The 18,459-nt window shown below is 37.7% G+C and overlaps 1 protein-coding gene across 1 annotated transcript in view; it reads right to left on the minus strand.

Moving 5' to 3' along the window:
- Window positions 1–3,129: 3,129 nt before the first annotated feature.
- PCSK5 (proprotein convertase subtilisin/kexin type 5) overlaps window positions 3,130–18,459 on the minus strand; it is a 226,691-nt gene continuing 211,361 nt past the window's right edge. The window contains exons 28-37 of the mRNA XM_058824331.1: window positions 15,588–15,671; window positions 14,919–15,114; window positions 12,488–12,705; window positions 11,224–11,460; window positions 10,521–10,751; window positions 8,780–8,957; window positions 7,636–7,853; window positions 5,595–5,710; window positions 4,091–4,277; window positions 3,130–3,533 (exon numbers count right to left, since the gene is read on the minus strand). Coding sequence (XP_058680314.1) covers window positions 3,130–3,533; window positions 4,091–4,277; window positions 5,595–5,710; window positions 7,636–7,853; window positions 8,780–8,957; window positions 10,521–10,751; window positions 11,224–11,460; window positions 12,488–12,705; window positions 14,919–15,114; window positions 15,588–15,671 — 2,069 coding nt within the window. The remainder of the gene's footprint in view (window positions 3,534–4,090; window positions 4,278–5,594; window positions 5,711–7,635; window positions 7,854–8,779; window positions 8,958–10,520; window positions 10,752–11,223; window positions 11,461–12,487; window positions 12,706–14,918; window positions 15,115–15,587; window positions 15,672–18,459) is intronic.

Raw genomic sequence — 18,459 nt, forward strand, 5'->3', positions numbered from 1 at the left:
TTGTGAGCAACTTCCCACACAGAATTAAAAAATCTTGAAACCCTGTAGCACATGCCATTATAATTCTTATTAAAATGAGTTCAGGTACAGCTGAAATTACTTAAACAAAATAAATGGGCTGCATAATTAGAGGAACTATTTATATCCATATGAAAATTTGTTCCAGAGAAAAAAGAATAGCAAAATTTTCCCACTTTACAGAGGTCTGGACAGAATGCAGTACATTGTCCAAAATGGAGTAAAATAAAATTATGGTGAACTGGATGTGTTTTGTGTGTGTGCTTTTTAATGAATGAATGTTTAAAATGTAGGGAAAACTGTATTTTGTCAGTTCTGTGAACAGTACTTTCCTTGCAAAGATGAGCTTTTAAGACTCACTGATGTTAGGTTTACAAAAGTGCCATTTGTGATACTCTCTGAAATGGAGGAACAAATAGGTAAAAAATCTTGCAACCACATCTTGTGCTACAGACTGTCCAGAGAAGCCAAGTGCATGGGGACAGGCTTCTTGAAAATTCAGGAAACTCCAGGAATGGGCCAGCTCACAGAACAGAGCTTGTTGTTGTTCAGGAGACCAGGTAAAATCATTCTTTTGCTGGGTCACATATCTTGCAGTCTGATTGTAATATGGAATAGGTATCCTCCAAAAACGCAAAGTAGAAAGATGAAAGAGAAATTATTAAAACAGAAGGCTGCACTTGCTAGTGTGGTATTTAGAAGAGTTCTAGTATCTGTTAGTCTTGAGGAATAATTAGAAAGATTTGTGTTTTCCAGGAGACCAGAACTTTGTGAATGTTTGTGACAATGGGAGTCAGAGCTGGGAAATGGTGATGATAGGTAAAAAGGACTAGAAAAGATTAAAAAATAATTGGATGCCTTTATTTCAGGAAAAAGTGTAAGGAACTTAGATTAATAGAAGGTATAAAATAATTCAGAAAAACAGAATTTCCTTTTTGTACTATTGTGTTCTCTGTAATTTTTTTAATGTCTTACTTGGTTCTACCGGTTTTCCATGAAGTTTCTTTAGAAGCAAGACTAGAATTATTTCCTTGTGCTTTTATTTTCTTGGTCTTCTTTTAGACTCTTAGCAGAGATTTCTAGTTGTAGACACTGTAAAGGAATACAGGTTCCTAAATTTGTGTCTTCTTGAGTACTATTTTCAAACTTAACACTTGCAAAAATATTGAAAGTGATCTTCTTTTATAGGAGATGTTGATGCTATAGGAGATGTTGATGATGGGCATTGATTAAAGGTGTTGATATTTGACTGGCAGGATTGGGATGGACAGACACCCTTCCTCAACAAATCTAAGTTAAAGCCCTCTTGAGGAGTTTGGCAAGTCTCTGACCAAAGATTCTTTTTCCCTGCTTTGTCAGATGGGCCCCATTGCCCTCAGGAAGCCAGGGATGGGAAAAGGGCTGAGTAACCTAAGTCCTGACTATGGCACCATGGTTTCAATCATTTTTTGCCCCTCCAGGGTCATCTGGCCCTTTCATAATAATATAATTTCATAATCTGTGAGCCCATAAAGAAAATGCACATTATCATTGTGGTTTCAGATTGCTCAGGCATAGCTAAGAATAGGCCTTTGAAATGTGAGGAAGTGTGTCAAAGCTTATCCTCAGAGTTGTGCTATAAGCCATTAGCAACAAGAATAAAGCATATTGTTAATTTAAAAAAGTTTAGAAAACCAGGATAGCAGTGTCACCTTTCAAACTGATTTTTCACTCTTCTTTTCCTCTTCTGTTTTATTAGATTTTAAAGTGAAAGATAACATGTATCTTTCTGAAGTTCCTTGCTGTCAAATGCTGTATTATAGCTTTTGCTAAACTTAGGTACTTGTTTCAGCTTTTGTGAAGTCACATTACCTTTAATTCCTCTCTCTTACTGAAGCTGCAATGATTAGAAGGTTAAAATTAAAATTGGAAGCAATAAACCTCTCCATAAAACATCTTTAATCTTACAGATTGAACTATCCTTAGATCTTTAGGCTTATATAATACTGAAAATTCCACTGATGCTTTGAGTCATGGAAAGCTCGTATTTTTACACAATTCCTTGTAAACAGTAAGTCTATATATATATACCCTTATTGTTTTTAGAGCAACTCCTTACTGGAAACCTAGAGAAACTCTGAGATTTAATGAAATGTAATAAGTAACAGCGTATATAAGATGGCTAAAGAATTTATTCACAACAAACAGCCATTCTTTTCTTCAGAATTGTAAATTTTTATTTATGTAATAATAATAATAATAATAAAAATTACCAGAAAAGTGCAAATATCCCCTTTGCCATTATCTGAGCATCCTGAGCCATTTACAGTATAAACACCACCTGCTCATGGTGCAGAATTGGTGTGTGTGTGCCATGCTTATAGACAATATTGCCCTTTGTTGTAAACCAAGGAATTCATCTGTAAAATGCAAGATTTTTTGACAAACTCTGCAGTAAAGATTGATCAGAGGCTGATATATAAAATATTTTTCTTCTATTTCATACAAACTGTGAATAAGATATAGTTATGAGAAGTAGTTAGAATCCTAAGTCTTAAAATATCACGTCATAGATACATGAATTCACAGGAAATTATGCTGTAAAGATTATGAAGATTATGTTCAGGGAACACCAGGTGATTATGAATAAAATCTAAGTAAATTCCTCCAAGTTGCCTCTTCTATTATGAATTGCTGAGTAACTCTAATTACAAATTAGTGAACTACTGGCATCCTCTCCCAGTGGCATTCATCAAGTAGATGCACCCATCATGCTTATCACATTTCTAGTAGTGATTGGCAGGGTTCTTCAAAAAGGTCTGAAGAAGAGTTTGTGTTAGTTACACAAATACATATTGGGAAAGGATTATTCTCCACACAAATGCATAGAAACTTGGTCTCTTAACCAGATTGTATCCGTAGTGCTACTTAACAGCCTAGAAAAGATTTATTTAGAAAAAAGGAATTTCTAGAAATACTTCTAGAAATTATTCTTCTTTCACAATAATTAATAGCAAAAAAATTGGAGGTCAGAGTGTTATCCAGTAACAAAACATATTAACTAAATAGCTATAATTTCATAGGAAAAACAGTAGAATAGGACTAATTTACTGTGAGTAAACTAGTAAAAAGTTATCTAAATGAGTAACTTTCATCATCATATTCTAGCTCATCTTCCTCATCATCCTCCAAAAGTCCATATTTAAATTTGTGATAAATTGTGCCATCCTTGCCCATGTATACAATGTCATCTTCATCATCATCATCTTCATAATCTCTGTCTCTGTATTCAATCACTTGATCCTCATGGTGACTGGGATTCTTGTGATAGTTGCTCGCAGAGGAGGGAAAGGTTTTGGAGTGATTTGTCAGCTTCTCATATCGTCCTTTATTGACAGGCTGGGTTTTGGTTCGTGCCTTTCTCCAGATGAATACAATGGCTCCAATGATAAGCAGAAGCAAAATGCAAGTGATAACAAATAAAATAGTTTTGCTTTTTTGTCCAGGTGGTAGAGTTGTCTGTAATACGCAGTCATCTACAACAGCAAATAAAAACAAAAGAACAACAAAAAAAAGGGTGAAATGAGCTTGCATTTGTGTGTGTGTGTCTTAAAAGTCTGGTACAGTGTGTCTGGTGCAGTAATAGCAGTCAACAAAACACCTAGCTTTTCTGGTATCACAATGATAGTTTTGGTGTTCTTATGCAGCAAGTATATCAATAAGGTTGTTGGGCTATCTGTTGTTTAGTATTTTATTTAAAATAATGAGAAAGAAGCTGAAAAGCTAGCAGGCACATAAATGCAATGAGATTCAGATGTCTCTTCACTGAAGTAAGCTAATTCATAAACCAGTAAGTTTATGAAATGCCAGGCCATTTAACATAGTAGTTGAGAGTGTGAGAAGTTGGCATCTCCAACACCAGACATAATGGTTGTTATTTGAGTAAAACCTTCCCGATTTTCGATGAAGCAGTAGGAACACACTGTTTATCAATAGTACATTTTTGCTCTAGTCCAGTTTTCAAGCAGCATAATGTCAGCAAAATCAACCATAAAACACTTAGCACTATTCCTGCTTTTCAGCGTGGTCCTACCTTGTGTTTCACTGCAGTCACAGCACTCTGGGGTTTCTGCTGGGTCAGTGTTGCTGCAGCAGGGCAGGCAGCGGCTTTCCTCCAGGAAGAGCTGCATGCTGGCTGGACAGACTGTGCAGTTGAGAGGACCAGGTCCCTTGCACTCAACGCATGAGCTGTCACATCTCTCACACTTGGGTTTGCTCTCCTTTAAACACAGAACACAAGAAATGCACCTCCAATTTTGTGTGATTTGTACCTGACCTGGTAGTTCTGTCCTATCATTGACCATCGTGGTTGTCATCTCTAGGCACCATGAGTGTCAATGTGAGGATACAATACCAAATTCAAAATTTCCTGTTTTCTGATTTCTCAGTGATCTGCTTGTGGGATGTAAAGGGTTGTAAAAGCTTAGAGATCTCACCTAGCTAAGCAGGGTGTTAAAATTTACTCATTCTTTTAAGCTTTTTGGGCCAAAAAAGTAAGTGATGTGGAAGAAGCAATATGAAATATTCTGGGTAAAAGCTGAGAGTATGAATTTTCTCTTTACCCCGAAGAAGCAGAAGTAAGGATTAAAGGTGGTTGGAAATTTTTTAGCAAAACCAATTACTCTTAAATTATGTGGCTTTTTTTTCCTATGGAAACAGCTTAGATTCAAATACTCTTCCTAAAGTCCAGGCTTCTGGGGACCTCTGTTTACAGAGACTACCAGCGGTCACTGTGATCACACCTGCCTTGCAGAACGCTCTGAAGTCAGTGGTTTCAGTATTTGCAATGCTCACAGTTCCTGGCCATGGCACGTCTTCACTGTGAACATCTGGAGACTCCAATAAACTTTCACCACATTTGCAGTTAGGATTGCAAGGCTGTTCATCCTGGATGGAAGAACCAGTGCAAGATTGCAGGATCATAGCTGCTGTTAATTTCTTAGAGTCAAAGCTCTTGCAAAGACCTGCACACCTGTGTGGTCCCCAGCCTCAAATAATGCTGTTTTCTCAGATCAGTGCTATGAAGTAGGACTGTCAAGAAGATATTATAGGACAGAGACTCCAGGGTTTGTAGCATCCCGGGCATGCCTTGCTGCTATATTCTTGAATATCTTTAGAAGGCAATTGGTGTGGAAATCGGGAAGGTGGAATGCCCAGGCTTATGGTGCAGACCCAAACCTTATCCTATTCAATTAAATATACAGCTGTGTTAATTTCAGCCTATCCTTCTACTAGAGCTTTCGGCCAGAAAAACTGTCAATCAAAAATGCAGAAGAATTTCTTACAGAAAAAGCATCAGAAATCCAAGAGGAAATCTGTTATATTGGAAGAAAACAACACTGTATCATTAATAGAACTGATTTGTTCATGTGGTTTTGATATCTTTGTTGACTATAAGGAAACCCCAGAAAGAGAAACAAGGCTTCCTCTGCTAAAAGAAGAAAAAAGTAAGCATACTTAAAGATAGGCCCCATTAAAAACTCATAGAAGAGCCACGTGATGTTTGTATTTTGTACAAAAATCCTTGAAGTAGCTACCTTCTGTCCTGGAGTCTCCTGGACTTTGTATTCACCTACAAAACAGTCTGAGTTGCACATTCCATTTAATAAACTGTAGCTCCATACACAAGATGTGCAGCTGAGTGCTCCCTTCCCTAGACAGGCAAACAAAACAACAATATTACAACAGGAAATGTCAGTTAACTTCCTTTAAAAATTATACTGACCACTGCTATGAAGCAAAAGTATGTTTGTCAGTTGGTATTAGAAAAAGCTTGTGCCTAGTCCTGGGGTTTTATGTGCAAACAAAATTTATTTCTTAAGTGTTTTGATAGTCATGAAAAGATGATTTCACAATCAGTTGTACAGGGAACTCTGATATATTCAGGAAAATAAATTAGATCAGAGCACTGAGGTAAAATGTGGAGAACTTTCTCCAAATTCTGTCCTTCACAAAATCCATACTTATTTGCCCTGTTAACTATTTTCAGACAACCATGAATTAAGCAATGTTTATATTTGAATAGAAAAATAACTTGTTTAGTTGCATAAGAAATAAACCATTTTTCACTAGGTACAGCCAGAGGACCATATGCACCTTGTGTGTCAAAGACTCTTTTTAAAGACAGATGCTGCATGCAGTATTTCTGTGAAACACTGAGGGGATGGGTTTGTCCTAAGTGTCAAGATGCATCCATCCATTTCCCTGCACACAGACATTTTCTGCCATTGTCTGAAAGGAAGAAAATGAAAATGCAAGGAACTGACATTAGCAGACATTAAACTGCTGAAGAAAGAAACCTTCTATAACACAGAGGACTTCCTAAATTACTGTGCAATGCATGATTTTCCTTACTGCTCTTGACAAAGAGACACCATGCTCTTTGCTGATATACCAGCAATGCAGATGCATTTCAGACTGGCTTGCGTTTTATAATTCTGTCTTTTTAATGATGGTAAAAATTCTGTCCTGTAGTATTTATGCCAAAGAATGTGAAAAACACAGGAGGTGGTCTGTAAATTAAAATGCCTATCTTTTTTTGTTGCAAGTCAAAACAAACATATTTCTGCTAATTTTCATAATATTGTTACACAATTAGGTTGTAAACATTCTTGAATGTGGCTTCATTCTAAGTGCTTCATATATAATTTTGTTGCAATCCACTATCCAAAACAGTTTGTGTGTTACAATGCATGCTCTTCTAAGCTGCAGCATGGAACCCATTAGCTATAATCTTGTGTTGTTCAGGTAAAAAAGGACACCAAATGGGTCCAAGAGGATTAATGGGTTTTGTTTCAGAAGTGGTTTAATAAGGAAAATTGAGAAACTAAAGCCACTGTCTCACAGAGCAAAATAGACAGTCTCTGAAAATTAACTTTGTGAAATACATAACTATATTAAAAGCAACAAACATCACTGTGCTTTTGATTTCCATTTTCCTTTCAATCTAGAGATGTGCTTTATGGGTCCTTACTCTTCCCATTGTAGACTGTAATGATGTGTAGTTGGAATTAATTTCCTTGGCTTTCATGGAGTAACAGACAGTAGGGCAGCTCAAGGAGTGAGATATTTTTCAGTCATTCTTAACATTCATGTGAAAAATGGGGTCCGTCTCTGTAAGCCCATTTTTTTATGATGAGCATTTTTATGAGAGGCCTGGCTGATGGTAGATTCATTACCGTTCTCCATTTTTTTCCATTCACTGACTTGGCAACATGTGACTTGGTCCTAACCCTCCCTGTTAAGTGCTGTCTCTCTGTTTGTTCTCTCTGCTGGAAGCAGTTCTGAAGAAAGCTTGGCAGGAATTCATATACTTGATTTAACCTCAATTATCAATGCAGTAGATATGAATCAATGGAGCATGTGTGCAACAAGTCACCAAGAGACAGGAAAAGCTCAGCAGCCCCTGGGAGAGGTCTACATCACCCACTGTGGGTGATGGACACCCAGAGTCATGGACAGGTTGGTAGCACTATATGTGGTTAGTATCTTTGTGAAGTGTTCCCAGATCATGGAGCTGAGATTCCAGGTGTTTTGATGACCCCTTTTTTTTGCTCAAAGCAGAACATATACTTTTACCGTCACAAGTTAAACAGGAAGAGTGGCATCTCTCACAGATGTTGTTGTCCTTGTTTTCATAGTAGTACTGAGGACAAGAGCTAACACATTCATTCGTGGCGTGCAGCAGGTAGAAATACATATTACAGGAAAGACAGTCTGTGGCTCGAGGCCCTGTACACTCCTTACAACTCTTGTGGCACCTCTCACATGATCCAGTGGAATTTTGTGCAAAATACCTGCGATAGATCAGATAGGCATAAAGGCCAGCAGTGATAGAAAAACCAACATATTTTTAATCCTTAGCTTTTTATCGTGATTACATCCATGTATAAAAATCATACTAAAATGAACACAGGTGTTTGTAATCTCAGTGGAAATTGAATTAATTTCATTCCCTTCGGCCATTGGAATTCAGCTACAAAGCATGACTCTGTATAGTTTTTACAGCAAAAATTTCTAAAATCTGAGTTGAATTGAGATACAAAGTATTGGAAGTAGAGAAGGTGTGTGTGATTTTGCTGAGATATGGTCATTAGAGTTTTCCAGTTTAATGGGAGGGACAGCCAGTGTGATCCATTGAACTCTAGTTTTAATTTAAATGGACCTGAAAGAGAAATCATAGGTTAACATTCTAAATTTGAATTTCTCAAAACTGAATTTCCCAAAACACTGAATTCACATTTTGAACTGAAATGGATTAATTATAAAACTTCTCTCTAGAATTATGAGTGCTCAGTTCAAAGACGTTTTAATGGTTTTTGTTATCACCCACTGTAAGCATTAACTCAACGCAAAAAAAAATATAACCTTATCCAAACTTCTCCTCGTTAAATGGAGGCCAGAGTTGTGCTTGGAGGCTCTTCTGCCTGTGCTCAGGCTGACTGACCTATAACTTGGTATACTTGTTCTGTTTCACACTGTACTGTACAGAAATAGCCAAGAGCATATTCTGAGCATGTCCACACCACATCTAAGCAGTCCCCATCTGGGCACCAATTTTGGAGTTTTCTACAGGGAAAGGAGGTTTTCCACCATTAGAGTACTGTGATAATACAAGAAATTTTCTCCTGAAAACAGTCCTATTTCAGATTGACATGGAATGCTCTAATTTCTCAAAGCTCTCTCTGTGATGCAGCTCTTAGCACAAGATCTTGGGCCTTACCCTGCTGGACAATGGGTTACACATCCTTTTCCTTGTCTGTACCAACCCAGTTTGCAGGAAAGGCACTGTGAGCTGTGTTTCCCAGTGCAAGTGTCGCAGGTGCTGTGGCATGCAGAACATTGCCTCTCTGTGCTGTCAGCATAATATCCATCTGGGCATGTTTCAACACAGGTTCTGTCTGCAGAGACAACAATGCAAAGTAGCACATCGTATTCAGTATTTGCTACTATAAAACATCTCGTGCAGCTGTGTTAGAGCAAACAGCCTGAGGTGCTGAGAGATAATGTATCAGAACAAGAAAACCCAGTGTTGGGGAACAGTAATTTCTTTTTGATTCTTGTAAATTCTTTAGTCCTCATTTCTTTGTTTAATGCATATTGGCAAGCTCTTCAAGATAGGCAAATTTTTATCTTTGTGAAAAATAAAGTAGCGTAATAATGAACAGCAGATGTGATTTCCTTTGTATAATCAAAAGTAGTAAGGCAGGTTTTTATCTGCATTGCTGTTTTCCATATATTTCACTCTAAGCATCAATCTAATTTCATTCTGTGTAGATGATGAATCTGATGGTAAATTTGAGATTTAATGACATCTGTTTACTGAACTTTACCCTTGTCTGTGGCTTCTACATTATGTTACCGAATTAAGTGTCTTTAATGCTGCAAAGCCAGATAAGTCCCACTTTTTTCAGTTGTAGTAGGAATCCTGAATGAGAAGTTAGTAGTGCTGGAATTAGCTGCAAGTGCATAAAGCTAATAAAGTAGTAGATTACAAGCTGCTTGTGCTTGCTACATATTTGTCTTGATAATTTTGCTGTTTGGGTTGCAATTGGGCAAAGGAACTTTCAGGTTCAGGGTTTTTTCATTTTATTCTCAGTTCCAATATCTGCATTTGTCCATCAACTTTACCATTTGTAATGGTGCAAAACAGCAGAGTGTGTAGATAAAAAAGGTAAGTCTGATGCCAGGTCTCAGAAATACAGGGATGTAAAATCTGCTTTAGAATTAGACTAAAAAAGCTTAGATTCACTTTTAATTTACACTGGTTTTTAGCTCTTTCTTGCATGAAGAATTATTTAATATTTTTTCTGTTACATTTTTCTCCCAATGATTTTCTAAAATTTTTGTTTGCTTTTAGAAGAATATGTAGAGAAGAAATGTTTTATTATGGGGATTTTAGAATTCTTTGCCTGTTTGTTTCTGAGACTGTACAGTCTTAAACCTACTCTGACCTCCAAAGTTAGGAAAGTAATTTTGCATCTTAGCCACCCATTAGATGCTGTCTTAGTGATCCCTTTTAACAGTTGGTTAAGTATTCCTTTGCTCATCAGATTGCTGCAGGGATTAAAGAAAGCAACATGAAAATGTGCATGTTTTATAGATACATTAACAGCAGCAACAACAACAACAAACCTAAGGATAGCTCTCTTAAGTCTTCGTAGGAAACAATAGAAGAGTACATAGCAACTAAGTGAAACATCCACGTTTTGTTCAGTCATGGTGTTTGCTGCTATTTAGAAATCCTGCATTAGTCCTGTGAGCCCCAGCAAGCCCTGCTTCACAAAGTTTCCACATAGCCCTGCTGAAGAAATTATCTCTGCACAATTTAACAACTTGTCATGTCCTCCTTACAGTATTTAGATTGGTTGATGCAGACAAATGCTTTGCAAATATGACAAAAACTTGTCTATTCCATGCTTTCTGTGTAGAGTGAAATCTAGAGAGAGTAGAGAGATACTTACTGAGAAGATACTGGTTATTTGCACAGCTAAGACACTGGTGTTCAGTAGGTCCTGAGCAGTGGAAGCATTTCTTGTGGCAAGATTTGCAGGTCTGAATTTCCTCAAGGTAGTACTCAGTGGGAGGACAGTATCCAGATAACATACAGTGCCCATCATGGTTCAATATCCACCCATTTCTGCAAGTTAGGCAGGTGGTGGAAGAGGAACAAGTCTGGCATGTCCTGTTGCATGCTGAAAAGGACAAACAGTAGGAATTTCACCTTTACTGAATTTATCTCCGAGTGTTATTACAGTTTTAATTTTTGAAGGAACAGCTCTTTTCTCAGGATGAAAGCCTGTGGGAAGTAATCTTCAATCTTATGCAAGGAGCTCCTTAGGTTTGCTTTTGCATCAACACTGCTTTTCACTGCAACAGTGAATAGTGTCTCCAGCAATTCTCAGTGGTTCTGTAGCTATTCTCTGCATTTTACCACAATGGTTGCCTTGAATAATAAACATAAGTATCCTGGCTACCTCCCTCTCTGCTTTCTTTAATTTTTGCTGATCTACAATAAGACAGATTCTTTTTCTGCCTTAGCTGTCCTCTTCAACTCCAAGACACTGGTAACAACATTAGCTGTCACATGCAGGCCCTTAGGGGGTGACCCTTAAATAGACCCACTTGCATCTCAGTACTCTTCTGGGGAAAACAACAGTTGCCAACCTTGGCAGTCTTTGGTGGCTTCTTCATAGTAACTCCCCTCAGGGCACTCTTTAAAACACATGCCATTGTAGAGGAAAAATACGCTGTAAGTGCATGCTGTGCAGTCATCAGACTCTGGCCCATTGCAGTCCTTGCAGTCGGCATGGCAGGGAAAGCAGTGCTTGTCTTCAGGGTAGAAGCGTGAAGGGCATTCCTGTACACACTTCCCGTCGTGCAGGAAAAACTCATCCATACACTCTGCAGGGGACAGCAGAACATCGGTAAGCAAGTGGGCAGCAAATTCTGACCTAAGTGCAAGAGAAGGTGGGTGCTAGGAAACGTTGCATTCTGGATTGTATGTCATCACAGAAGTCATCAGAACACCTTGAGAAGGTAGGACCTCCTTTTTCAAATATTTTTCCGCCAAAAGACCTATATTGGCCCAACCCTCAAATGGTATCTTCTGTGTTACAGCAAGGAACTCTGAAAAAAAAGTCACTTGCTCAGCTTTGGTGATATTAACCAAACCATTTGACACTAATATGGCCTTTTTCTGACATTTTTCTGCATTATGAACTTCCTGCAAAATCGGGAATGTATCTGAAGTTTTGTTTCATTTATTATTGAAATATGAGTTTACCTAGAGTGTATTGACCTAAAGGGTTGTCTTTGCCTAGAGCTGTGAATAAGTTGGTTTTTTATTGTGAGTATTGGGTTTAATATGGTTGTTTATAGTTTGGTTTGTTGATTGTTGGTTTTTTATTTCATCCATGTTTATGTTTCTAGAATGGCTTGCTCAATATTAACCATCCTTAATATTTTGGGGGGGGTGGGGTGAGGGGTAATTTTGGAGGGTGGGTTGCATTTAGCCACACCTGAGTAACAAAGACTTTCCTAATACCTTTCTTTCCAGGGGTTTCTTTCTCTAACAGGAGTGGTCATTTGCAAAAATGGAAAAGAGATGTGAAATTCAACTATGCTAGGAAAGAAACATTCTGTATTTCACATTGGTGCACATATCCAAGTTTTCAACGTTGGATACATTAGATCAAAAATAAAATCAAACTAGCAGATGTCTCTGAAGAACCGCAGGACCAGGCAAAGCAATGTGAAATCTTTACAGATTGTTACTGTACATTTAGTCTCATCATGATCTATTTTAGAGATTAACAATGATATGCACATAACTTTTTTTTCTTTGCGCATTACTGAATTCGGATTTGGTTTTCTGTCTCCCTTCAGACAGGTGGATTTTATTCTACACAACAGCAGTTCTTTGTAATACCTGTGCATATTTCATTGTGAATACATTCCTGGCACATTTCAGGGCAATGTTTGCAGATTCCTTCAGAGGCAAAATGCTTCTCTGAACAAGTAGATTTACATTCCCAGTGCTCCAGAAGCAAAGGACTTTTACAGGAAAGGCATTGGGTGGCACTTCCCATGCATGTCTTACAGGATCCACTGCATTCCTTGCAAGTCTCAGAATCATTAAAATATCCCCTATGGAATGAAAAAAAACACAAAACAAACTGTTGGTCACTCCAGGCTATGAGAATTACAACTCTAAATGAGACTCTCACAGCACATACACTTCGCTAGATTGAGCAGGTTTCTCACACAATTTTTTCTCATCTTCCACTTAACTTCCCCTGTGTCTGAAAGCAGAAAGTATACATGGTCAGTGCTATGTGAAGGCTTTCCTTTCTTCTTGTACCTGCTGTCTAAGTGATGTTGAACTATTTGGTCTTAATTTCCCCCTTATATGAGATAGAAAGATATATAACATTTAGGAAAACATGCAGTCTCTAGTCCTGTGCAACTGACCTGCAATACTGATATCAAGGAAAGAGAGAGAAGAGTAACCTTGGTGGCTCTAGAGAGGAGAAAGAGAAGAGACAACTCTGGAAATGTGAAGGGTAGGAAGAATGAGGGCAGGGATTGAAAATAAAGAAAAGCAGGATATTGACATAACACCTTGCCTTAGCGACAGCAGGCAAGAGATGGCAAAGAGGGAGTACATTTTGCTGGTATCTGTGGTGTGAGAGCAAATATGGAGAGCCGCTGCTGGGAATACTAGTCATAAATATAGAAAAAAATCTGCACCTCTGCTTCAGGTAAAGATGCATAGAGGAGATGTTGAATTCAATCTGTCTACACTCTCAGAATCAAATTGTTGAAAGGTTAAAGGATGGGTAAGTCGACATTTTGAGATGGTTGCTAATCCACAGAGCCATGGATGAAAACTAAATAAGAAGTTGGGACAGAAAGTATTCCCACAATCTGTACTTTATATTAACAAATTTGTTACTTTTGATTGAAGAATGCTTCTCCTTCTGTTCTTTGACATGGTTTTTCCAAAGAAAGTCTGGGGAGATGCATTAGAAGCAAGGTTAGAGAAAAGATAGGAGGAGCCATGCCTGTCACCTATTCTCGTATTTTTTATCTTCCAACTTTTTTCAAGGTTCTGTAACTGCTTCTTACAGTCCTGTCCTCTTTTCTTGTTCCAATGTTGAGTACCTGGTTAGCCCAGTCTTTCAAAATTCCTCTGTCAGAAATTAATTGTGCAGCAAGTAAAATCTTTTTATCCCTTTTTTATCCCTTAAAAACATGTCCCCAAATCCAAGCCAACCCCCTTAATAAATAGTCTCATTTTTTGTTCCAGTGGAGAGTAGTTGTGTCTCAAGAACTTTACCTCAGAGTCTGAAACTGGAGTTTAAACCCTGTGAATTTTGCTCATTGCTGGGAAGCTATTATTTACAGTCTTGAATTAGGGGAAAAAAAGCGGGATAATAACATCTGAAATTACTACTATATAAAGTTTTAATTTTGTTATGCTGACTCTAGGTGGGATAACTGGGAAAATAGTACTGACAAGAGACATTGATGTCAAAACACAATTAATGATTGTATGCCTCAGTTTCTAATATTAAAAATTGTTTCTGAAGTAGAGTTGGCTTCATTGCAATTATCTTGCACTCACTGTGATTTTTCATGAAGAAAACCTGTTCCACTGGCCCTCATTGACATATTCAGCAAAATTACCAGGAAGGCAGTGGCAGAGACTGCAGGAAAAGTGTAAGCTTCACAATTTTCTGAAGAAAAAGGGTTAACCAAGCAAGACTTTTTTTCTGCATAGCATTGGTTTTATGTGTATATATATAAGATGAATGCTGATTTAAAAAAAAAAACATAGAAAAAAGAATACCTGAATTTCTCATGTGCCTGATCTAATATCTATTGCAGTCAAATGGGAATATTTTTAAATTTCACACGTAAAAGTGTATAAAAATAAATATGAGCTAAAGACAGAAACACACATCATTAAGCACTGTATTTACATATCAGGACTCTAATATGTTCACTGTCTGAGTGTATATCTCTGCTATGTAATACTTGGAGGAGGAAGGAACAAACTGGACGATGTCTAGAATTTTTATTATCATTTGCCATGAAGTACCATGTTCCTATTAAAGTCCTTGAGAGCTGTTCCATCTTTCATAGGATTTAATGTCTTACCTTCACTTTTGAATTTTTTACTTTTTCTCTAACCAAAAGAAAATACTGTTTATTCAGGCAGTCTGAAAAACGACATTTACCTTAATTTCTGGTAGCATGTGTTACATAAAGTTCTTCCTTGAAAGTTTAATAATGGATCTGAACTTTAAAGAGAACACAGAGAAAAGATCAGGGATAATATAAGAGGGGTTACTTACTCAGGGCACTCCTGTAAACATCTGCCTTTGTGGAGGAAGAGCAGCTGGTTCTGTTCAGCCTGACACTTCTGACAGTGCCACTGGTCAGAGCACACCTCACAATCCTGCCCGCACTCCTCACACTTTCCGCTTGCAATGTTGCCAAAATATTTTGAAGGGCACAGAGAAACACAGGTGTCATGGATAAGAAATTTTCCTGGCAGAAGAGCAACCCAGGGGGGTAAAGACATCAATTAGACATACATTTAAAAGATTTCTGCCTTGGATGGCTACAAAAAAAGCTTTCAACTTCTCAAAATTCAACTTTGATTCTTACAAGCATGAATAAAACATGCTTTCTTAAGATATTTCCCAGAATATTTTGCTCAGACCTCACTGACATCGACAGAAGGAATCATAAGGATTATCTAGGATGTCTTGCTGAAGAAATCCCTATTCAGTAATTCCTGCATGATATCTGACAAATTTTAATTGAAAGGAAAGAAAACAAATACCAACAATATTTTGACCCATATTGCTGTAGCCTGAATTCAATTGTTCATTGGCTGATTGCCTCTTAAGCTGTTAATGGACTTTGTAGTGACCACTGATAAAAACATTCTCTGGAAGCATGTTGGATATGAAATACTATAGTCATTGCAAACTTATCCAAGGAAGCTGAAATGTTACCTTTCAGACATGAAGTACACACATCAGCAGATTTCTCACAGGTCAAACACGAAGAGTCACAGGACAGCAATTTTCTATTTCCATCTGGGATGAAAGGGAAAAGAGTTCCTTTTTTTACCATCTGGTTTTCTTAATTTCTCCTCCCTTTAGAAGGGACACTTTGAAAATGCATCTTTGCGAATTTTTGGAGTTCACAAAGTTGAAGAACTTAATGATTGACTCCTCTCTTCTAAATGATAAGTTATGGGTTGTATTAAAGGAAAATATGAATGTTTTACTCATGTTCACTAAGGCATTGTTCTGGACTGCTCATCACAAATCAGAATAATAATAGTAATGTTGTTAATAGTTAACCCAATAATCTTAGTTTCAATGTAGTGCTCCAAACCCAAATATGGATATGTTATACTAATAGATTGCAAACAGAAAGATCTAGAAAGTATGTACATTTGGGGACTTGGTTTAATGATATACTTCTTGGACATTCTGAACGAAATTGTTGTAGACCACCATTACCTTGTAACTTAAAAGTTCTGAGTCAGAAGGAGGTAGAAATCATATAATCATAGAATATGTTGCTTTGGAAGGGACCATCAGTATCATCAATATCTAACTCCTGGCCCTGTGCAGGACACGTCATCAGCTGAGAGTGTTGTTCAAATGTTTCTTGAACTTTGTCAAACTTGGTGCTGTGTACATTTCCCTGGAGAGCATGTTCCAGTACTCAATCACTCTCTGGGTAAAAAATATTTCCTTGTGTAAACCCACCCTGACTAAGCTTCATGCCTTTTTCTTGTGTCCTGTCACTGGTCACAAGACTGAAGAGTTCCATACCTGCTGCTCCACTTCTCCTTGTGAGAATATGAAAACCACAATGAAGTCTCCTCGACTTTAAGCTGAGCAAACCTAGATTACCTCGGTCTCTTCCTGTAAAGCTTTCCTTCCAGACCCTTCACCATCCTCATGGCCCACCTTTGGATGTTCTCTAACAGCTTATTGTCTTTTTCATATTGTGGTGCCCAAATCTGCGCACAGTCCTCAAACTGAGTCTGCATCAGTGTGGAGAAGAGCAGGACAATCCCCTTCTTGACCACTTGTCACTGCTGTGCTTATAGCACACACTTGGCCCTGCTGGCTGCCAGGGCTCCCTGTTCACTCACATTCAGCTTGCCATCAGTCTGAGTACCTTGGTCCCTTCCCACAGCACTTCTCTTCAGCCTCTTGTTCTGTAGTCTGTATAAGAAGCTGGGGTTGCACTGTCCCATGGTGCTGAATCCAGCACTTGCCCAAATCAAAATTCATAGAGTTGGTGATTGGTTATCTCTCTAACTTATCAAGGTTTGAGAATAACACCTATTAAATAGTTCTCCCCAAACTTACTTCTGCCTGCAGTTTCCCTCCAAAAGGGGGCCCAATGAGTGTCAAGTGGAGTTCTTATGACTGTGGAAAAGCAAATTTTGATTACTCTTTGCAGAACCATCAGCTAAAAAATGACAAGGACATTGGAGCATCATACCTAACAGAAAAAACTCTGCTGTGCAATGTGACCATATACCCCGCATACAGCTCTGTATTTTGATACCAGCAAATTACAACAATGGCTAAATGTAGGTCTAATGAAAAAATAATTATGGACAAACAGACAACACACAGAAACTTCATGATTTTGCTGAAAAGAGAAAATAGAGACAAAGCCAAAAGTTACTTGCAGGTTGAGCTGTGCACCTCATTTAACATACCCAGCTCATCCTGTCAGTTAAATATGTATGATTTTTGTAGGTTAATTGATGACAGTCATGATTAACCAAATGCAACATATCACAAAATTCTTTTGTTCTGCCTGTTATGGTAAGATTGTTTAGAATACTGAAATTTTGAATGAAAACCATGGAAGCAAATGCTTCAAGTATAAAGACAAGGCAAGAGAGCAGGAAACTTAAATAAAGCCCTTTCCCATAAGGTGAAATGATGGGCATTATACTAAGCAGATGAAAATTGTACGATAGTGTGTGTACATATGGTACACATATACAAAGTGTGTATATGTGTACCATACTGTTAGCATTCAAAAACACATAATCACATAAGTGATTATATGTGGTGCTTTTTATTAAGAGCTCTGGGAATCGGGGTAGTTTTTCCACCCAAATCTGATTCCAACTACACATCTGAGATGATCATGTTTTTGTACTCTATCGTTATATAACGTTCATGTTAATTATTAAACTTATATTGTTCTATTGTATACATAAATTTCAGCTAAACATAGCCCCCCTTTAGATTTCCAACATAGTTTCTCATTATTCTTCTTATAATTATATAATAATCATATTTAATTACTAAACAATCATCACGTCTAACAATTATATCATTTATCATACTGCTTATGCAGGTGCAGTGATCTGAGAAAACACAAAGCCTAACTTCTTCAAAGACTATTTTTAACATTTCCCAGGGCTCCCCTATCAATACCACAGGGCAAGAAGAGACAATAATAGTAAAGATATGAATGAGACAAGTTAGGTCCACATTCAGCGTGACTGGGGTTGTTCTACAACAGTATGTAATAACCACATCTGACACTACCATTGGGTGAGAAGCCTCAAAAACTCATTAAAGTAAAAAAAGAGTCTTAATGTAATGATTGCAGCCAATCACAGTCTGGGTGCTTAACAGTAGGTCATTCAGCAAGGACATGGTTAGTCACTCTTTACCAGGACTACTTGTGAGTACTGCTTCTACAGGATAATGAAAGCCTGTTGTGTTGTTACTCTTCCTGGCAACTAGTGCAATATAAAATTTCTCCAGATACAGCTGCATCTTTAAAAGTAAAGTGAGAGAACATTACACCAATCAGTAACAAAGGTATGCA

The sequence above is a fragment of the Ammospiza caudacuta genome, chromosome Z (genome assembly GCF_027887145.1).
Source record: "Ammospiza caudacuta isolate bAmmCau1 chromosome Z, bAmmCau1.pri, whole genome shotgun sequence".
NCBI classification, from domain to species: Eukaryota; Metazoa; Chordata; class Aves; order Passeriformes; family Passerellidae; genus Ammospiza; species Ammospiza caudacuta.